At 43.2% G+C, this 21,125-nt stretch overlaps 1 protein-coding gene across 1 annotated transcript; it reads left to right on the top strand.

The window, feature by feature from the left end:
• Positions 1–5,704: 5,704 nt before the first annotated feature.
• Positions 5,705–13,589, top strand: Gnat2 (G protein subunit alpha transducin 2). Its single transcript, XM_027395479.2, has 8 exons — positions 5,705–5,843; positions 7,451–7,493; positions 7,747–7,888; positions 8,479–8,636; positions 10,359–10,487; positions 10,706–10,835; positions 12,235–12,388; positions 12,945–13,589. The coding sequence occupies exons 1-8, from the start codon at positions 5,726–5,728 to the stop codon at positions 13,133–13,135; spliced, it is 1,065 nt and encodes a 354-aa protein (XP_027251280.1). The 5' UTR covers positions 5,705–5,725; the 3' UTR covers positions 13,136–13,589.
• Positions 13,590–21,125: the final 7,536 nt, after the last annotated feature.

The following is a 21,125-nucleotide window of genomic DNA, read 5'->3' as shown; positions in this document are numbered from 1 at the left end:
ATCTAGCAAAATATAATCAAGGGTCTCAAGTTTTACTGTTTTTGACTCCTAACAAGTCTATTTTTTTTTTTGAAGATCAAAAAATAATTTTATTGGTGTTTAAAGGAAAAGCTCAGGGCATGCAACTTGTGACTCTCAGCAGATGCCTGCAAGAGAAGGGAAGACATGTTTAAAAGAAAGAGAAAGAAATAAAAGAAAGAAAGAAGTTATACCTTTCTCAATCAGAATTCAGGAGGATGGGCAGACCCAGCTAATCCCATGGCAGCTTCTAGGGATTTCTTCAGGGGGTGGGAATCACAAAACTGTTCTTTAAAAAAAAAAAAAAAAAAAGAGTTCTCTGAGCCTGGGCAGTCCCAGATCCCGGGAGGCAGAACCAGCAGGATTTGAGTTCGGTGCCAGAGGCCAGCCTTGTTTACAGAGTGAGTTCCAGGACAGCCAGGCATATACAGAGAAACCCTATCTCAAAAACAAAACCAAAACCAAAAATAAGACCAAAAACAAACCAATACTAATAGTAAAAATAAAGGGTTGTCTGAAAAATTCCACAAAGTTGTTCAATATTGCAATATTTACCACAGAAAATTTGGAAACATAAAGGCCCAACAACAGGGGAATGATTTTGTTTGTTTGGTCAGTTTTTGGTTTTCCAAGACAGGATTTCTCTGTGTAGCCCTGGCTGTTTTGAAACTCTGTACAAGCTGACTGCAAGCTCAGAGATCTGCCTGCCTCTGCCTTCCCACCACCTCCCAGTTAAATGGGAATGTTTAAATGAATGCAATGAAATACAACCATTAATACTATTCTTGGAGATTTTTTTTTAATCATGTGAAAATGTTTACAACAAAAAGTTAGGTGAAAGGACGTATGCAAAAACTCCACAAATAGAATGGTCCTAATTGTGATAGATGTGATATACACAGAAAAGAAACACACAGAAAGTTACAGTATAATCAAGAGGATGGAAACCAACAAAAATCTGCAGAACTCTCGGAATCACCTGTAATAGCTCCCAGACTTAGAAAGTGGGCTATTCTGAAGCCGGCCCTTAGACATTGTGAAAATGTTAGCTTCCAATAGTGAACAAAATAAATCCCAAAATTAATCAGGTACCATGTGACCATAAAGATGCTCATTTATATTCTGGTAAGATGCAGATTTTGACATAATTGTAAGGGTCACAGTCTCACACTGTTCGAGGTCTATGTCCAGACCTAACTACCTCCCCAACTAATAGGTGGTAACCCTGTTCTCCACCCAACCCAGGCAAACCAGTTCATGAACGCCTTCATCTTGAAGTCCTACCAGCAACAACACACCCTTCACTATATAACTCTTTCTCACCCCCTTACTTCCAGGTCATGTGCTCTGTAGTGGTTGTTGGGAAGTTCACTCTGCTTCCAGCTAAGCATCAGTGTCCCACCTACTCAACACAGGCAGAATTTCAGTGGGGTTTCATTGTCTATGCAGAGCAGAGCCTGGGGAATGAAGGAATGGGTTATCTGTGGCCTTGGACTTTCTGGTATTGAAGCCTTACTGCTACTTCAGTCTCTGGGACTTCCCTGCCTCAAAACACAGCTTTCTCCTCCTAACCGATTTCCGCCATGGCTTCTCAGCTGGATGTTCTGCTCCCTGACTAGGAACAGACCTCTACTAGCAGATGCTAGAGTTGGGAGAAAACAGCTGAAGCTTCCCAGGGACACTGGCCCAGGGCAATTCCCTAAGCCCCATCCTATTCCCAGACCTTTCTAGAATCAAGCTTGACCCAGCATCCGCTCTTCTTACTCCCTCACATCAGTCACCCAACACTGCGTTAACAGCACCATGCAGTCATCTCTGTGCAAGGTCCTTCACCAGCTAGTCTCAATGTCCCCTTCCTGTCCTCATCTCCCAGCCCTCCCATCCTTTCATGTCCCTAAGTCTGTATTTACCTCACACCTTTCCTCTCTCCAGACTCACATCCTTCATTTCTGCCGACCTGGCTCCCTGTGGAAACTCTGTCCATTTCACAATCCTCCCCTTGCTTTCAATATCAGTGTTATTAAAATGTGGTCCTTCTGTAGCTCAGACTAGCCAAGAACTTGGGATTCTCAACTTGCTGCATGCTCTGTTAAGGGCATGAGCTGCTGGCTCTCTCTCTCTCTCTCTCTCTCTCTCTCTCTCTCTCTCTCACACACACACACACACACACACACACACACACACACACACACACATTTTTCAAAAGTCACAGCAGATGTGTGTATAATGGCCTCTCCTACCAGGGGTGGAAGCAAAGTTCTCAACAGCTCTGAGTGCCCCAACCTTAACATCAGCCGTTTAATTGTTTTCTTACTCTGCTTTCCCCAGCCTCCTCATGTAGACTGCAAGTTCCCACAGGCAGTTCTTCCCATGTCAGTGTGCCACACTCCATCTGGGGGCACAGCTTCTTAATAAACGTGTGGCGGAGCCTGAGATCTCCTTCACTTAGGAAACATGCCCAAATTCTCCAGGAACAGAGATTGCTTTCACCCAAAAATGATGTGGCCATCTAGGGCTGTAAACCAAATACCTGGGTTCCGTCCACACACCCTCATGCAGAGGGGCGTCACTATTCTAGGCTTCACTCACCTTCAAAACAGGCACTGTACTTCCTGTGCCCTGCCTTCTTCACCAGGATACTGTCCCTAAATGTAAGAATCAAATGTGACAACCAACCACAGGGAAGGCAGGAGATCTCTCAGCACAAGTGTGAGAGTGGAGAGCTTCCTCCTATGGCTACAGATCAAGCAGAGGTAGAACCTGAGCCTGTAGCAACAGCAGCTGGCACAGGAAAGGGTGCAAGTGTTTCTCCATGTGTTAATCAAGCACAGGCACCTGTCTGTGGTTTCCCCATTTGCTCAATGGTTCTGTTCTTTTTCTCACCCAGTGGGATGGCGTTAGGAAAAGGAGGACTATTGACTTCTCTATTTACTAAACTATTGACCTGAAATAAGCTGCAAAGCCACCTGCAGCAAAGGCACAGAAATGGTCCAGCACAGTCCTCTGCTGCCCCTTCCTTTGAACAGTTGGGCCTTCAGCACAGGTCTGGTCATGGTGTAAATTACCAGGGCAGTGCTGGTGGTATAATTACTGGAACCTCCTAGCTAGGATTCCAAAACAGTCACAATTTCAGAGACTCTTGTTTGCCCTTAAGTCACTAAGCACTTGCCAATCTTCGACTGGGAAAGCAAGATTTCCCAGTCAGCTATTTCTCATTAGTCTGCCAGAGTCTTAACTGGAAGGTGGGCAAAGGAAGATGAGAAGCACGGCTCCCGGTGTCCAGTTTGGGGAAGCAGGGGCTAGATTCTCTTCCTCTTTCCTCAACCGACTAACGGTGCAAATTTAGTCTGTTTATCTTAAGGGTTTTTGCTTTTGTTTTTTTTTTTTTTTTCCCACCTTGGCTCTACCTGTGAATCACATGAGGGAAAATTTAAATCTCATGCCTGAACTGTACTTCAAAGCAATTTAATCAGTCTTTAAAAACAAACAAAACATTTGGGACTGGGGATGTAGCTTAGTTGGTAGAGAATTTGCCTGGCATGCACATGGGCCTGGATTTGATCTCCAGCACCAAATAAACTGGGCTTGGGGGTAGGGATTTAGAAATTCAAGGTCATCTTTCAGTACAGGTCCAAGGCTACCCTAGGCTACCTGAGACATAGCAAAAAAAAATAAAAATAAAAATAAAAATAAATAAAATAAATAAAATAAAAAAAAACAATCTTTCCACTAAATGCCAATGTATACATCCCAAATTGGACTTTTGTAGGGTGGAGTTTTCAAACTTGCCAGATGATAATAACCACATACATTAGCTTCATTTCAGGCTCCAAAAATGATAGTAACTGAAATTCTTAGATTCTAAAACACACCCTGGAAAGCATTCTAAACTATTTTACAACCATATTTCAGGAAACAGACATAAGGAGTAGACAAGTTTGGGGAGAAACAGTTCCTTAGGGCAGTTCTTCCCAACCTTAAAGCCCTGTGGGTCACCAGAGGTATTGTTAAAATGCAGATTATTTCTTGGACTTTCTGAGCTGAGGTCTGAGACTGCCTTCCTAAGAAACTTCTAGGGCATCTGATGTGGCTGTTCCTTGCATTGCATATGGGTAGTAACGGTCTAAAGAAGCGGTTCTCAACCGGTGGGTCACGACTCCTGAGGGGTTGAATGGCTTTTTCACAGGGGTCGCATATCAGCTATCCGACATATCAGACATTTACAGTAATAGTAGCAAAACTACAGTTGTAAAGTAGCACCGAAAATAATTTTATGGTTGGGGGTCACCACAACATGAGGAACTGTATTAAGAGGATAGAAGCATTTGGAAGGTTGAGAACCACTGTTCTAAAGTAGCTGTAGGTGAGGGGGCTGCCCTGGAAAGAACCAATTAAATAAAACTACTGGCCCTGAGAACTCTGGCCAATGAGGTATGTTCAGTGTCTTCGAGGCAACTAGTAGGTTGCACCCTCACTACCACATGACAGCCAAGATATGGGCGAGGTGACAGAGATATCCCAGCCTCTCCGTAGGCAGAGTCCAACTGCCCAAGGGAGAAGTTTGTTGTGTAAGGTGACACTGACATTCTACCCACACAAAATACCAATGAAGTTCACTTAACCAAGTGAAGCTGATGTGGGGAAAGGGGAGGTAAACAAAATTCCTCTCACGAACTCCCTTTCCTTCATGTTTTCATTTACCAAATATTTGATTAGGACCCACTAGTAAGCCACAAATTCAAGGTAAATCAGGGTTAGACTGTGAATGGAAGAAATGTACAGAGGTGCATAAATCAGGAAAACAAAGAACCTTATGAAATGGTAAGTGTTGTGGTGGCATGTGCCTTTAGTATCAGCACTCACTCAGGTGGCAGAGGCAGGTGGATCTCTCTGAGTCAGAGATCAGGCTGGTCTACTTAGTGAGTTCCAGGACAAACAAGGATACACAGAGAAACACTGTCTCAAAAAACAAAACAAAACAAACAAACAAACAAACAAAAACCCCAAAGAAACGAACTCCTTCCTTCCCTCCCTCCACCCCCCCCCCATCTCTCTCAGCATCCTGAGAGATAAACCAGCACAAAGGGAAAATAATAGCCCCTGGAGCAGCACGTGTCTTTGCCAAAAACCAAGACCTTGTATAATCTGAAGACTCAACTTGGGGAGTACCCACAACCTTCAGCTCTCCAATGCAAGTGAATCCACAGGAACAGAGACTTTTAGGTGATGAGCTCTTCAGAAGGTAAGAAGATGGCCATTTCCTCCCAGAGCCCCAGTACCTGCATTCTACCCTGCTGTGTCAAAACCCAGATCATTTCCCTCACTGTAGACCGTCAGAGTCTTCGACCTTTTACTGGCAGAGCTTTTAATTGGCTTACCCTGTCATGCTGCTAGATATAAAAGACAATCCCTAGATTAAGAAGTAGTTCTCCAGCTGGAGTAGAAGAGTCTCAAACCACGGTAGGCAGAGAGCAAGAACTAGAAGTCTGCACTCTCATCCAACTTTTATGGGAGCAAGACAATGTTACTCTATCCCATCCTGGTCTTCTTCTTCTTCTTCTTCTTCTTCTTCTTCTTCTTCTTCTTCTTCTTCTTCTTCTTCTTCTTCTTCTTCTTCTTCTTCTTCTTCTCTGTCTCACAGACAGGAGCCTTACTGGAAAACTTTAAGAGCTAGAGAAAGCAGTTTTTCTCTGAGGAGACAACAGAGATGGGGAGTGGAATCAGTGCTGAGGACAAAGAACTTGCCAAGAGGTCCAAGGAGCTGGAAAAGAAGCTGCAGGAGGATGCTGATAAGGAAGCCAAGACCGTGAAGCTGCTATTGCTTGGTGAGTGACATGAGCAGATGAACTAGTGGTTCATTTTCTTTGATTTTCTGGTGGGTTGATGGGGGCTGGCCAACCCCACATGTGTTCTTCTCATCCTGGTCCAGTCTCAAGCTAAAAAACCAAGCAGAGCTTAGAGCTAAGTTAATATGGAGCCTGCACAGTCACCACAAGGGACCCAGAATGCCAGGGGCACTGGAATTGTTTTACTTTTCCTTGAACTATGAATAGTGCAAAGACAAAGCTGGGCTACCCAACTGCAACAACAGCCTTTTTTTGGTTCAACAACTACCAAGAACCCTGGCCATGCAGGCACACACCAATCCTGCTGTCAGAAAACTATGGCATACAATAAGTAAACAGAACTCTTTCTCAGCCATGGATCCATAAAGTCACATGACCCCAACACATAGTCTCAAGGATAAGCCTACTGATCTCTGCCATGTAGACTGGATTCTTGTCCTTGCTTTCAAAATAAATGCTGGAGAACCTGGTAGGGAGGGGAGGGCCACAGGAAAGATGGAATCTTTAACAACAGAATGCCCTCCTGGCTTTCTAGTAAGAAATTGCCACTGACATCTGGAAGGCTCGTCAACTTGACACATTCTAAGCACATCACTGGTTGGTGCAGAGATGAGAAAAGGACCTCTGTAGGTCAATCATGGAAGCAGATCATGGTTTCAAATAGAAAATAAGAAACTGACACCTGGCTCAAGAAAAACCCCAGAAACAAAAACGCCAATGGTACTACTGAGGTGGGGTTGCTGGATCTATGCAGCAGAAAGCTGTCTGGGTTTCTCTAAAGAACCTGGGGGCCGGAGCAGTAAAGCAAAAGGGTGTGGGGGTCGGTGGGGCCTATTTGTAAGCTGGACCCAGGCTCTGAGGAATTCAGGAGTTACACACAGGAACAGGGGCTGATGGACCCAGACTGAGGAATTCAGCAGTCACATACAGGAACAGAGGCTGACAGACAGATCTTTTAAGCCTAAGCAGATTGTCTAGGTTCAGGATAAGCAGCTTAGAAGAAACAAGCACAGGCAAGGTGGGAGGAGACTTAGGGATCAGGAAGGAATGTGAGTTCTTGATGGGTAAGAGGACCGCCTAAATAAGGACATTAGAATGTTTTAGTCAATAACAGACACCATCATGGTAGGGAAAATTATCTCAGTGAAGAGCCCCAGCTCTTTCCAATCCTAATCAAGATTATTGCCTGTGTCAAAAATAGGCAGTGTGAATATTTTAAAGGAATTTATATGATCTATCAGTGGTTCCCAATGGAGAGACTTCTTGAGTCCCAGAGGCCACAAAACATTTGGAGATACTTGGTTGTCACAACTAAGAGTGGGATGTTAGTGGCCTCTAGTGGGTAGAGACCAGGAATGGTTCTAAACAGCTTACAATGTATAGGACAGCCATAAAAAAAAAAAAAGGAAAATCCAGTCCTCAGTGCAAATAGTGTTAATGGGGACAAGCTGCTCTAAATCCAGGTTGAATGGCCTGAGCTCATGGTGTCTCTCGGTAAGTCTCCCAGAAAGCACTGTTCACATACCATCTTCTGGACCATCGAGGAGAACTGGTGGGAACTGACAGCATGGACATTTCCCTTCCAGGTGCTGGAGAGTCAGGAAAGAGCACCATCGTCAAACAGATGAAGTGAGTGGCAACATAACGGGGGGGGGGGGCACCAAGGTGTGGGAGTCAGTGGAGCGGGTCATGATGTTGAGCAGAAGGGTCCTTAGCTCCAAAGGACCTGATTTTCCACATCCCTCCCCTTACCCTGCACTTGGAGACAGCAGTAGAAGAAATACAGGTGGTTTCCTATGACCCTTATATCCTCCCCAGAATTCCAATCTCTTAGGTCTGGTTCCTCAGGCCCTGCTAAAAGTTTAGTGTCTGTTCCTTGAAGGATCATTCACCAGGATGGATACTCACCAGAAGAATGCCTAGAGTTCAAATCTGTCATCTATGGGAACGTGTTGCAGTCCATCCTGGCTATCATCAGAGCCATGTCCACACTAGGCATTGACTATGCTGAAGCAAGTTGTGCGGTACGTGATTAATGTTATCTGGTTCAGGGTGGAAGCAGGAGAAGAAATAGACAAGAGAGCAACAAACCACAAGGTAAGTCGGGTAAGAAAAAGTTCTGTGTAACTCAAATCGCATCTGCTAATCTTCAAATCATCTTAGTCCTAGGAGAGTAAACAACCTCTACCTTTATAACAAATGTTTACAAATTCAAACCCCAGCAACTTTTTGCTTTTTAATCTTATTTTATCACTTAAATTCTCTCTCTGAGCTTCTTGCACTAGCCATGGGACTTTTACAAGCTATACACTGAAATACACTAGGTTATGTATTGCAGGGCCGATTTTAAATTGCCAGTCCCTGCAGCAAAGGACCTATCATTTCAGCCTAACCTGAAAGATCATCTGGGACTGTCCTCTAGGCGCATCCCAGGGCTGGCTACATCTGAAGTAAATTAGCATGTTTCCTTAAACTGTGCCTTTACTCAGACTGTTCTACCTTAGGCTTTGGTAGTAATGCAGCATGCTTTCCGTTCAGTAAGTTCCCAGAAACCACCTGGAAAGTCACTAAAGTCCTCCCCGCTCATTCTCAACCACATTTCTGGATTACACAGGATTCGGGTCGACAGCTCAACAACCTGGCCGACTCCACTGAGGAGGGGACCATGCCTCCTGAGCTGGTGGAGGTCATCAGGAAGTTGTGGAAGGACAGTGGAGTTCAAGCCTGCTTTGACAGAGCTGCAGAGTTCCAGCTCAATGACTCAGCGTCTTAGTAAGACTATGGGGAGGAGGGGGGAATGATGCTCAGGAGAAATCTCACCCAGCCTTAAGTTCCAGGCAGTGGGAGCTGCAGACCCACAAACTGAACTATAGAGACATCGGCCCGTTTCCCTGTTTTGCATTTCTTTATACTGCCTCTCTGCAGCCTATGAAGCTGAAGATACAAAATTCAAAACAGGAGCTCTGCTTAGCAGTCCTTGGCCCTATCTCAAGAGGCAAACCAAAGAAAGATGGCCAGACACTGAGACCATCAACTTTGCAAAGCTGGTTCCAAAAAGATAAGGGACACAGTTATCAACCCTCAACAGTGCAGTACCAGAAGTGGGCATGAGTTTTAAGACCAAACAAACCCATGTTTACCCTGTTACCTCATCTTGCAATAATGTTATCATTTAGTTTCTGGAATCCTCTCTTCCCTGCTAGGTGCACAACATACACTCTATCTCAGGGCCCTTGTTTGTACACTAGCCTTCAAGATACATTAACCCCATTTTCTAGTAGAAAACCTGCAGTCAGATGAAGTTAGTTAACTTGGCAAAGACTGTGTACATAAACAGCAGAGGCTGCACTTGGGTTCAGGTCCACACAACTACAAAGCTGAGTTTCTATAGTATGCCACTGGGCTTTTTTTCTTTCTTTCTTTTTTTAAAGATTTTATTTATTTATGATGTATACAACATTCTGCTTCCATGTATATCTGCACACCAGAAGAGGGCACCAGATCTCATAATGGATGGTTGTGAGCCACCATGTGGTTGCTGGGAATTGAACTCAGGACCTCTGGAAGAGCAGTCAGTGCTCTTAACCTCTGAGCCATCTATCCAGCCCTGCCACTGGGCTTTCTTATTTCAGGTTGAGATACAGTCTTACTTTGTAGCCAAAGCTGGCCTGAAACTCAGCCCTCCTGCCTCAGTCACCCAAGTAATCCCTCCGAAGTTCTCCTTTATCTATAAAGTGGGAACATGAGTCTCCTAGTCTTCTAGGATTTAGTGAGAATTTACTTGTGAGAATATATGGCATACAACAGAAATGTCAGTTTTCCTTCCCTCTCCATATTAAGTCATTTTACTTCATATCTGCCCTCTTTGTACCCTTTGTGAACCCCCTCATGTTCTTATGAAAACTTCTAAACATACAAAAGTGGAATACACAGTGAACCGTCCAGTTTGCAGTTGATTCATGGCCTTTCTTAGCTCACTTAACACCCCTCCCACTGGATTATTTTAAAATACTCTGCAGCTATCACTTCATCCTAACAATTTCATTATGTATTTAAAATGCAAAGAAGAAATCATATCATCATACCTAAATATTTAATAATGCCTTAATATCTCCAAATATCAAAGTGTGTTCATATTCCTGTTTGACTCAGGAGAGAAGGTGCACACACTGCCTTGTCTTGTGTCTTCAGATTCTCTTTCAATCTATTTCCTGTCTCTTGATGGAACTTTGGACACATATATAAACAAGTCTTATTCAAGGGTCTAGAAAGGCTTAGTCAGGAGAACAGAACACTTCCCTCCTGGAGGTGTGGCCCTTCACCCTCTTTCTTTCCTGAGAACACAAGGGTTTGCACAGCCCTGGATTCAGGGCTGTGGATTCCAGTCCTGCTTTTATCACTGTATCAGCTGTGTGACTTAGGGGGACAACCTTGGCCTCCTTTAGCCTTGACTTCGAAGACTGTAATATCACCAATGCCACTCTCTTTTGCTAGCTACCTGAACCAGCTGGACCGGATTACAGACCCTGACTACCTCCCCAATGAGCAGGATGTGCTTCGATCCAGAGTCAAAACCACAGGCATCATCGAAACCAAGTTTTCTGTGAAAGATTTGAATTTCAGGTCAGCATTCAGTCCTCTGGGGCATCCCAGGTCTCACAGCATGTTTCTTGGCCTTTGCTGAAGCCCAATCCAAATTACTGTTCTCCTCCTTTCGCTTCTCCTGTTTCTGATTTTGCTACTAACTGGCCCCACCAAGCAGCCGCCTCTCCGGGTGAATACCAAAGGCAAGTGAGTCACATGGTGGCCACACCCATGAGAACAGCCGTTTCTTCCCTTAGGATGTTTGACGTGGGAGGGCAGAGATCAGAGAGGAAGAAATGGATCCACTGCTTTGAGGGAGTCACCTGCATTATTTTCTGTGCCGCTCTCAGCGCCTATGACATGGTGCTGGTGGAGGATGATGAAGTGGTGAGTGGTGTTTATTTCAGTTTCAGTGGCATTGGATTTCATGTGCCGCTCTCAGTGCCTATGACATGGTGCTGGTGGAGGATGACCAAGTGGTGAGTGGTGTCTATACCAGTTTCAGTGGCACTGGATTTCATGACCCCCTTCTCCAAACCTTGTCATTTCACTGCCCAACTGGCTAACACTGACAGCCTAGGCATCTCCTAGCAGAGCAATCTCTGCCTCAGTTTACTAATAACTCCAGAAAACTCCTTTTCTGCTGTAGGTTCTAGGTTAGCACTTCAAAGCTCCAAATTTACTGAGCGTGAGTTCGGTCTGAGAATAGGAATCCAAGCATTTTAAAGCCATCACAAAGCTCAAGAGGAAGTGATACTAATTGGAGGCAGAGAGATGAAGTAGGCAGTGCAGGGACTTAAGAAGTCTATCTATATGCCAGTTCCCTTCTCCCGAGTTTTGAGATGAAGTCAAAGATGTGAAAACACTAATGTCCATGTTGGCCAGCTACTCAACAGAAAATCACAGCTTTTAGCCCACTGTCACTCCAGCTTTGGTTCTCTTTCCTTCTCCTTAACTGGTAGGGTTCACAATGGAGCACTCTGTACCTTTTAGCCAAAATGTCTTATAGCATCATCATTTACATTCCAAGATCACTTCCATTTTACCCCAAGTTTACCAGGTACTTAACTATCAACAGCAGGAGCATTGACAGTGAGGAAAGGCTGCATATCAGTTTTCCCTGATTAGATGACAAAAATGAATTCAAGTCAGCTGATGGCACACTTCAGGTCCCTACTGGCCTATTCCCTAAATGCTCACCTGATGTGGGTACTGGCTAATGCTGGACTCTGCGGACACATGTCTCTCCTCTTTCAAAGTAGCTATGAGAGAAGAAGGAAGAAGTGCTGATGGTTTGGTACTGGGAAACACTTCCAGCCTTTACCTTTGGCACTGGGGCTAAAGAATCCATGTCACAGTCATGCCCCAGATGAAATCTGGCATCCCCTGACATAAGCTAGCAAAAGCAAGTAACAAAGTGCTAATCTGGGCTTGGTTGCAGGCCCCACGGATATTACCTGGACTCTGGCAGCTAAAGATCTCCACATACAGTTATTCTTATAGCCAGCTACTACCATGGGTACCACAGACACATGTCCTCTTTAGCATTCATAACTATGAGGAAACAGAGACTCTGGGATGCTAATAACCTCCCTCAAATCAGAGCTATTAAAATGACAGAAAGGAAATTTGAATGTTTGGTTGTACCCCACCACACTAAAAACAGATGATCTGTTCCCTTGCTTTCCCTTTATATTTGGAACACTGGTCTGTTCAGTTAGAACAGGAATAAACAGACGCTCATCCCACAAGCTGATCTGCTATTCCCACAATGTTTCTTCACCAGAATCGCATGCATGAGTCTCTGCACCTGTTCAACAGCATCTGTAACCACAAGTTCTTTGCGGCCACTTCCATCGTTCTCTTCCTCAACAAGAAGGACCTCTTTGAGGAGAAAATTAAGAAAGTCCACCTCAGTATTTGTTTTCCGGAGTATGATGGTAGGTGCCAACTGCTGCAGACAAGAGTGATGTAGTAATAGGATTGCCTCATCCCATAGGCCAAAAGCACATAAAGGAACTTACCAGGCAAAGGAGGAGACACAGAGACCTTTCCTCCTTTTCCTTGTTTCACTCAAGTGAGAAGTACCGGCAGGCTCCACAGAGCATTACTCCTGACAGCCACCTGCAGGCAGGACAGTCCCCACTCCCCACAGTCACCTGCAGGCACAACAAAGCCCCCACTCCCCTGACAGTCACCTGCATGAATGACAGAGCCCCCACTCCCCTGACAGTCACCTGCATAAATGACAGAGCCCCTGCTCCCCTGACAGTCACCTGCATGAATGACAGAGCCCCCACTCCCCTGACAGTCACCTGCATGAATGACAGAGCCCCTGCTCCCCTGACAGTCACCTGCATGAATGACAGAGCCCCCGCTCCCCTGACAATCCCTGACCACATCTGTCTAATGCAATACTTCAAGAAGCAAATTAGACACCTGAAAATTGAGCACTTAGGGTGATTTATTCCATTTTACTAATTTCTTTTAAACCAGGGAACAACTCCTATGAGGATGCTGGGAATTATATCAAGAGCCAGTTCCTTGACCTCAACATGAAAAAAGATGTCAAAGAAATCTACAGTCACATGACCTGTGCTACAGACACACAGAATGTCAAATTTGTGTTTGATGCAGTTACAGACATTATCATCAAAGAAAACCTCAAGGACTGTGGGCTGTTTTAATGCTCAGTTCCTCAGATGTACATTCTACAAGCAGGCTTAGAAACTGAGAGGCTGTTTACAGAAAACTAATCAACAAGAACCAGCACATGACGAATAAGCCCATTTTGTTGGAGACACAGAAGGCATGCTTACAACTGTTTTCAAGTAGTGTGGCTAGTACAGTTTAAAGAATGTGTGGCCAAGAATCGTAAGACCCAGGCTCCAGTACTGGTTCTGCTTAGCACAGTAGAAATTTTTCTGTAGCAAAATTCCCTCGCCTATATAATGAAGGTCACTTCCTTACCTACTTCGCAGGGCCATTCTCAAGAGCACAAATCTAACTGAAGGGAAAGCACATGGAAGCTGCTGTGGTTGGCGGCAACCGATGTACTATCACACTTGGTTATTAGAATAAACTATCTCAAAGTGTATCAGCAAAACTTCCTTACATTGATCGATAAACTTAAAAATTAAACCTGCCCCTGGGTTTTTACTAGCAGATCAATATGCCTCTGCTCAGAGACCCGCATCACTGGAGAAAGCATGTGAGCCTGCTCATTTCTAGGGCATTCATTCAGAAATGACCGTCTTTATTATCCCACTCCCCCACCCTGTGTTCCCACTTTCCTTTCTCTGTAACTGCTTAGCTATACTGTAAGAGTGTCTGGCTGAACTTGAGGGCATCAGCATACCCCCACTTAAGACGTTACCACCGCCACTTCTGTAGGATTTGAACAAGCAAGCAATCTGAATTCTCATTCCAGCTGCTGTATGTTTCACAAGAACAAACACCACTGCTGAGCTTGCTTTAGGCACTGGGAATTTTTGCAGCTGGGTCCACGTGAGGCTGGCTGCAAACATCTTCCCAAGCAAACCAGGGGTAAATTATTCCTTTGAACTGCTCTGAGGGGAAATGAAGCTTGCATTTATCTTGACAGGAGGTGGTGAAGCCATGTATAGATTTAGCATTTACAACTACTAGTGAGGAAAGCACTTGGCATCCATGGTTTAATGCATAAAAGAAAGTGTCAATTAAAATGAAAATCTGCTCCTTGCCAGAAACACCCATTCACACTTAGCTGCTTCCAGCAATATTAATACTAGAGAGCCAGCCAGCCTCACGAGCTTGAAAAAAGGCACCAAAGAACTGATCTGCGACCACTGAAATGAGGATTCACTTAATATTCTGAACAAGTAAATGAACACACATGCATACATACACACACACCCCAACCTGCCAGAATCACCCTAGGAACTACTCTAGGTATGGCTAGTAACATCAACAAAGACCCCTTCAAACAAAAATAAATAATAAACAAATCCCACCTGGGCAAAGCACTTTGTAGAAAGGCAATACAAGCCATCAGCAATCTGTCCACTCTAAGCATACAATGATTCTGAGTGTCTTAGATCACGAACTCCTACAGCAGGATGAGAGAGGCTATGGATCTCTCTTCAGAGTGATTCTGTTTGCTTTTTCTGTTTTTATGAGATGGGGTCTCATTGTATTGCCAAAACTGCTTGAGTTTGTGAGTTCAAGAGATCCATTTGCTTCAGTCCAGGGAAGAGGACTACAGGCACGCACCAACACTCCCATCTCAGAAGGTTTTGTTAAGATTCTTATTTTGTGTGTATGAGTGTTTTGCCTGATTATGTCTGTGAACCACTTGGATGCTGGTATGCTAGTTGTCCACTGACATCAGAACCTGGAACTAGTCACATGATTTGGGAGACACCATGTGGATGCTGGGAATAGAACCCAGGTCCTCTGGAAGAGCAACCAGTGGTTTTGTTGTTATTTATTATTTTTTACATTTCAATCCCAGTCCCCCCCCCACCTCCTTTCTTCCTGCTCCTCCCATCTGCTCCACAGAGAGGGTATGGCCGCCCCAAGGAAGTCTACTAAGTCTGTCCCATCATCTCATTGAGGCAGGACCAAGGCACCTCTCCACTTCCCACACCCCCATGTCTAGGCTGGGCATGGTATCTCTCCATATAGAATGGGTTCCACTAAGTCAGTTTGTGCGTTAGTGTTAGATCATGGACCCACTGCCAGTGGCCTCAATATTGTCCCAGCCACACCATTGTCATCTGTATTAAGGAGTCCAGTTTGGTCTTATGCTGGTTCCCCATTTGTCAGACCTGAGTCAATGATCTCTCACTAGCTTGGGTCAGCTGATTCTGTAGGTTTCCCCATCACGGACTTGACTCCTTTGTTCATATTTTCGCTCCTCCTTCACTTCGACTGTACTCCAGGAGCTTGGCCCATTGGCTAGTTGCATCTGTTTCTTGAAGGGGGTTCTAGCTTCTCTGGGGTTGTGGATTATAGGCTGCAACCAGTGTTTTTAAACTACTGAGGCATCATTCTGCCCCTCAAAATGCTTTAAAATGCATAAAATTCAGAATTACAAAGAAAACAAGCAAATTAAGCAATTTTATTTGCAGACACCGGATCTTTTAACACCCAACTTAAGAAATTGGAGTTACAGCCAGGAGTAGTGTCACACAGCTTTAATTTCAGCACTGCATTCAGGAGGCAGAGGCAAGAGGATCGCCATGAGATCCTGTCTCAAAAAACAGAACCCAGAGTGTGGTTGTGCATTCAGGCCTTAAAACAATTTTACCCTATTTGCTCCTCATAGGAGAGCTTCCCCTCCAGACTGGACTGGACTCTTTGCTTCTCCTTATCTCTTTGGCTACTGATACACAAAACTTGCCCTCTATTATAAGAGCCAATGGAACAGGACTTCTGGCAGAACAATAAAATTCTCAAGCCAAAACCCGAGTTGCATTTTAGTTCTCTACCATTTTCTGACAGATATTTTAATGTTTAACTGGCTCACAAATTCACATAATGTACCTTGCATCTCACAAAATTATTTTCTTGGCAGACAGAGGAGAAACAGTGACTCCTTAAGGCCGTATCCCAGCTGCTTTTCAATTGAGATGAGGATGTGGTTATACAAACTGGCTACACTGCCTAACACCCAGTCAGTCACCCACTCATCTGTACTTTGAAACTTGGCCAGGGCTCACCTCCGAGGAGATGGAGGAATGCAGTTGGTGTCGCCAAGCATCTTTACTCCAGCTCAGCCTGGCAGGCTGACACTGTCCCTCCACTCTACTCTTCAGAGCTACAGAGACAACTTTTACTTTTACATAAATGGCCTGTTTCCGCTTTGTTTGCTTGCTTGTGTTTTTATTTATTTGTTTTTGAAACACTGTCTCACTGTGTAGACTATGTTGGCCCCAAACTCACAGAAATGTTTACACCCTTAGGCGGCAGTGAGAGGCTGTGAGGCACTTCCCTATCACAGCATGATTGGTGACAACACAAACACAGACTACTAAAATTTCACATACATCTGATGAGTTTTTAAATACTATGATGACATGACAGGACAAATACTGTAAAACCCCACTTATCTGAGGTATTTAAAACATGGAAAAATGGGCCTGGAAGTCAGAGAGACCTGGGGGAAGAAATAAATTTTGGAGATGGATGGGGGTGATGGAAATACAATAGTGGTTAATGCTATTCAACTTTATGCTTAATTATTAAACTTGGATGTTCTTGTCATGTATTCTTTCCTGCCAATAAAAATAAGGAAAAAATGATTAGCGACGTGCTGGTGCACTTTCTGCAGATAAAGGAATGAGACACAAAAGCAGCAGTCATTTGGTGAAAGACACACATACTTTCAGAGTCTCTACTCCAGCCAGTCACTTCACACGTTCTTGAGGTGCCACAGCAGCAACGCTGGGAGGGAGGTGAAGGGGGAAGAGGGCTTACCTCCCCCTGCCCTTTCCACCCAGCACAGCCCTCAGAGCACAGATTCCAGCAGGGACAGCAAGTGCCTCTGGGGTTGCCGCTTGTTAACAACGTGAAGTTTTTGTAGGTCAGACAGGCATACTGAGATAGTAGAAGGGAACATACCAGTGTGAACAGAAAATAAGGATGGCTGAAATACAAAACAAAGGTCTTTGCCCTGTCACATGCAGCCCATCTTTGGACAACACAAAAGGAATGTAAGACTGAAAGCGACCTGTTCAAACGTTCGTGGCTTAGGAAAAGCCGAGAAAAGAGCAGAACTCAGTACGCCAAGTAATTCTCAGGCTCCTAAGATTTCTAAGAGGTCTCAGGACTTTTGTCCTACATGAGCAAAGATAAAAAGAGAAAAAAGTAATTTCTTGTATTCTATTCCTGGGGAATCTCACAAACAAACTTCTCAGTTAAAATGTCTGAGTAGCCCAACGAATATTGAGGTGGGCCTAGAGATAGGAAATGATATAAGCCAGACCACACAAAATCAATGTTAATACACTGCAATAACGTATCACTAATTATTTATTACTTCTGCCACCTTGTGATCCCCATAAGTGCACATTCATCTGTTATTACATTTAATAGTCACTTGTCATGGAATTTTTAAACCTTTCACTGCTTATAAATACTATAAACAACTGAAGTAGAAATATATGTTTGGGTATCTTAAGTGTCTTTTGAAATTTTATATAAAAATTAAATACTCTGCACCTAAGATGTAGGGATGTTTTTGACCCACCAATCCTTACACCAATTGTTTGTGTGAAAGGCACTTTAAAGTGTGAAAAATATAAAAATTTAAGACATTTCTATTTTCTGTGTATGAGTGTTTTGCCTGTATATATGTATGTGTACCACTTGTACCTGGTGTCCACAGAAGAGGGTGTCACAATCCCAGGGATGGAGCTATAGACGGTTGTGAGTTGCCGTGTGAGTGCTGGGAACTGAAATAAGGCCTCTGAAATAGCAGCCAGAGCTCTTAACCACAGAGTCATGTCCCTAACACCCAGAAGTATTCAAAGTTCCTGTCACTCACTAGTGACTTTGAGATTATGTATGTTCTGTAATGGATTCAAGTGTTCTTGTCAATATTAGTCTGTTCTGTTGCCCTCAACTTTTGGCACAAGTTGCTTAAGGGATTTAGTAAAACAAGCAAACAAAAAAACAAAAACAAAAACAAACAAACACCCCCACACACACATTTTCCCAGGATGTCTTTGTGAGATTTGATTTAGTTCAGTTTAGTCAGGGAATCTGCATAAACTAACTATGTACCCCCAGTGTCATCTCATTCCCGAGAAGCGCCAAGCCAAGTCAGGCATGGTATGGGGTGGAAAAAACAAAACTGTACTACCCTGACGAATTCTAAAGTATGTTGTCCTTCACAGAAGTAGCTGGAAACAGTAACTGTGTGTGTTTGGGGGGTAGGTGTGTAAGTGGCTGTGTGATAAGGACCTGTAATGGTTTGGGGACTTTCACAGCAGAAGGTGTAGTCTATTACCTGCCTGAACTGATTAGGTAAGGAAAGAGAGACCATCTCCTATCTGCTCAAGTTTCCACTCAGGAGAAAATGTGGCTGCCAACAACAAAGGTTATGGTTGCCATCCTCCCAAGGATAAAGTCTATTGATCGTGTTTTATTAATTCAACATTAATTTTCTTAGCTGACTTCTTAGATGGTCCAAAGGTCTGGCCACCTCAAAATGAACATTATCCATCACAAAACTCCAGCATTTTCCAGAGGAAACTCCTAACGTTTGGCATCAATCTTTTTTCCTCCAGGCTCATAAGATGTTTAACTTTCACATTCTGACTCTGCCTAAGAAATGTTCTTCAAAATACAAAGTAGTGATCTCAAAGCCTAGCTGAACAGAAACACTTTAACAGTTCACAGCTAAGAAGCTCTTCAGACAGCTTTAGGTGATTTTTCCCCTTCAGGTCATCGCTGAAAACTTCAACTGCCTCCCGTCTGTCCTAAAAGAAGGCACCTGGATGATGAGAATGACTTCGTGTAAACAGAAAGCAAATAAAAGTGGTATGTAGAGGCAAAGAAGTGGAGAACTTGTATTTTTAATTAATAGAAAGGTTTAAAAAATAGACAGATTCAAATGAAAATACAAAATGCATTCTAAAGTAAAATTAAATTTGGATATCTATTATTTTAATTATCAACACCATTTCACTAATCCCAAAGTATAGAAAAGTTATGAAAACAACATTTCACTAGCTCTTGTTTTCAATGTTTTTATATTACAGAATACAATAAAGAAAAGACAAATTCAGAGTAAGACTTAGGAACCCCTACACTGTGGGAATTAAGTCCATTGCTGACTGAAATCAACACTTTTCTTTCTTTCCGATGGTATTTTCCTAGCCCTAAAGAAATGCTTGTCAGATAATAGTTATACTGTCTGCATAATAATGATTTTCTGTGAGAATTAAAAAATTTTAAAAGCTGCCAGCAAAGGCACTGGTCACTGTGGCTTGCTTTCCAAAGCAGTTCTGACCATCAACCTTTTAAATGAGTAGGAGGTAACATCAAAAGATGAAACGGATCCAATCTGAAAAGACTGGACCTCAAAAGGCACTGCTCCAACTACTGATCTGAAATGCTCAAAATGCATTCTCTGTTTGCCATCCCTCAGTGATCCACTCAGTGTTAATGACATTTGCTAAATATTGTACAAAAGAACTGTAGCTCTCAGCACAAGCAGAATGTAAATCAGAAGCTAATTATGACTCATATCCCTTGTACATAGACTGGACATAAAGCCCTCAGTCCTAGATTTGATAATATTACTACATTGAAGAACTAGACTTTCAGAGACCCCCTTCTACCTAAACCCACTCTTAGACAAAGGCCAAAGCATACTCAAGAGGGGCAAAAGGAAACACAAGACAGGATTTCCAGAAAGGACCAGTTACAAGCAGAGCAAACCTGGACTCTTTACTCACTGTTTTAATACTGCTGCCAGCTGTAACAGATTAAAATCTGTACACATGACAAAGTGGAAAAAAGTTCCAAAATGCAAGTTTTAGAAAAAGAACATACTAACTAAGGATCACTACTACAATTAGCATTGCTACAGTAAAAACGATGGCAAACAGGGATTTGGCACCACATTTACAAAAGAAAAGCACACACTGTTAATACACTTGAGATGTCTCCCAACCAAAAAGGCCACAGAGATGGAAAACAAGAGGCACCTTATACAAAATTCCCTATGACTGAGACAAACAGACAAGACTCAAAGTGGTCAATTTAGTAGATCTGTAGCAGCAAGTCATTGGTTCTCAATTTAGCAGTTTGCACATCTAATTGACAGCTATCCTGGGTGTGTCTGTATCCAAGAAGAGGAGTTTACCATATTACGTCAGTATTCACTAGTAATTTGGTAATCAGCATAAACAAGGTTAATCTTCAACCATAAGCTTAAAGAAATGAGAGCTAAACGCATACTGTAGAACTCTCCAAGTAATTGCTGTTAGAAGCCATCGTGGCACATTAAACATAACAGTAACATACATTTCAGTCAGAAAAGCTATATTAACGTAGTCCCAATAACCAGGAAGAATTTTAATTATGGAAATATTGCGTCTGACCGTACCAAGAGCTAAAAACAAACAGTTCCTACTAAGAGGAATATTTTCAAGATGTCTGGTCACATCATGTGCATAGTTAAGACTGAGTTCTTTCAAGATTCTTTTGCAAACAAGCACGATTTTTTAGTTTTTCTTCTCTTGATGAGAAAAACCTTAGAAATTAACTACGGGTGATTTGTTTAAAAAGGAAAAAAAAGTGAGCTACATATTTAAGTTCTGGAATGCAGCACCTCGACTTCAATATGCCCTAAACATTTGAGAATATAAAATCCAAGTGATGCCTTGATGAGTCAACCACAGTTTACAGTTGTTCCAATTCCGATGTCTGATTTGAACATCTCATGCCAACTAAACATTCCCTAATACAGAAGATTGTGCTAAAGAGTGCTAAGATTCTGCATGCTGCTGCCATTCCCTGGTCCCGCCATGCTTGTAGCTGACCCAAGAGACAGCAGATGATGTCTGGTCTCAACACTCATTGCAGTAACTAAAAAAGAAGAACATTGTCAATTAGAAAAACATTTACAAAGGCAAAACACCCCACCATAACAGTGCAACTAAACTGTCTAAAGTTTTACCTTTT

This window comes from Cricetulus griseus, assembly GCF_003668045.3.
Source record: "Cricetulus griseus strain 17A/GY chromosome 1 unlocalized genomic scaffold, alternate assembly CriGri-PICRH-1.0 chr1_0, whole genome shotgun sequence".
In the NCBI taxonomy this organism is placed as follows: Eukaryota; Metazoa; Chordata; class Mammalia; order Rodentia; family Cricetidae; genus Cricetulus; species Cricetulus griseus.
This window is presented reverse-complemented; position numbering and strand designations above follow the sequence as displayed.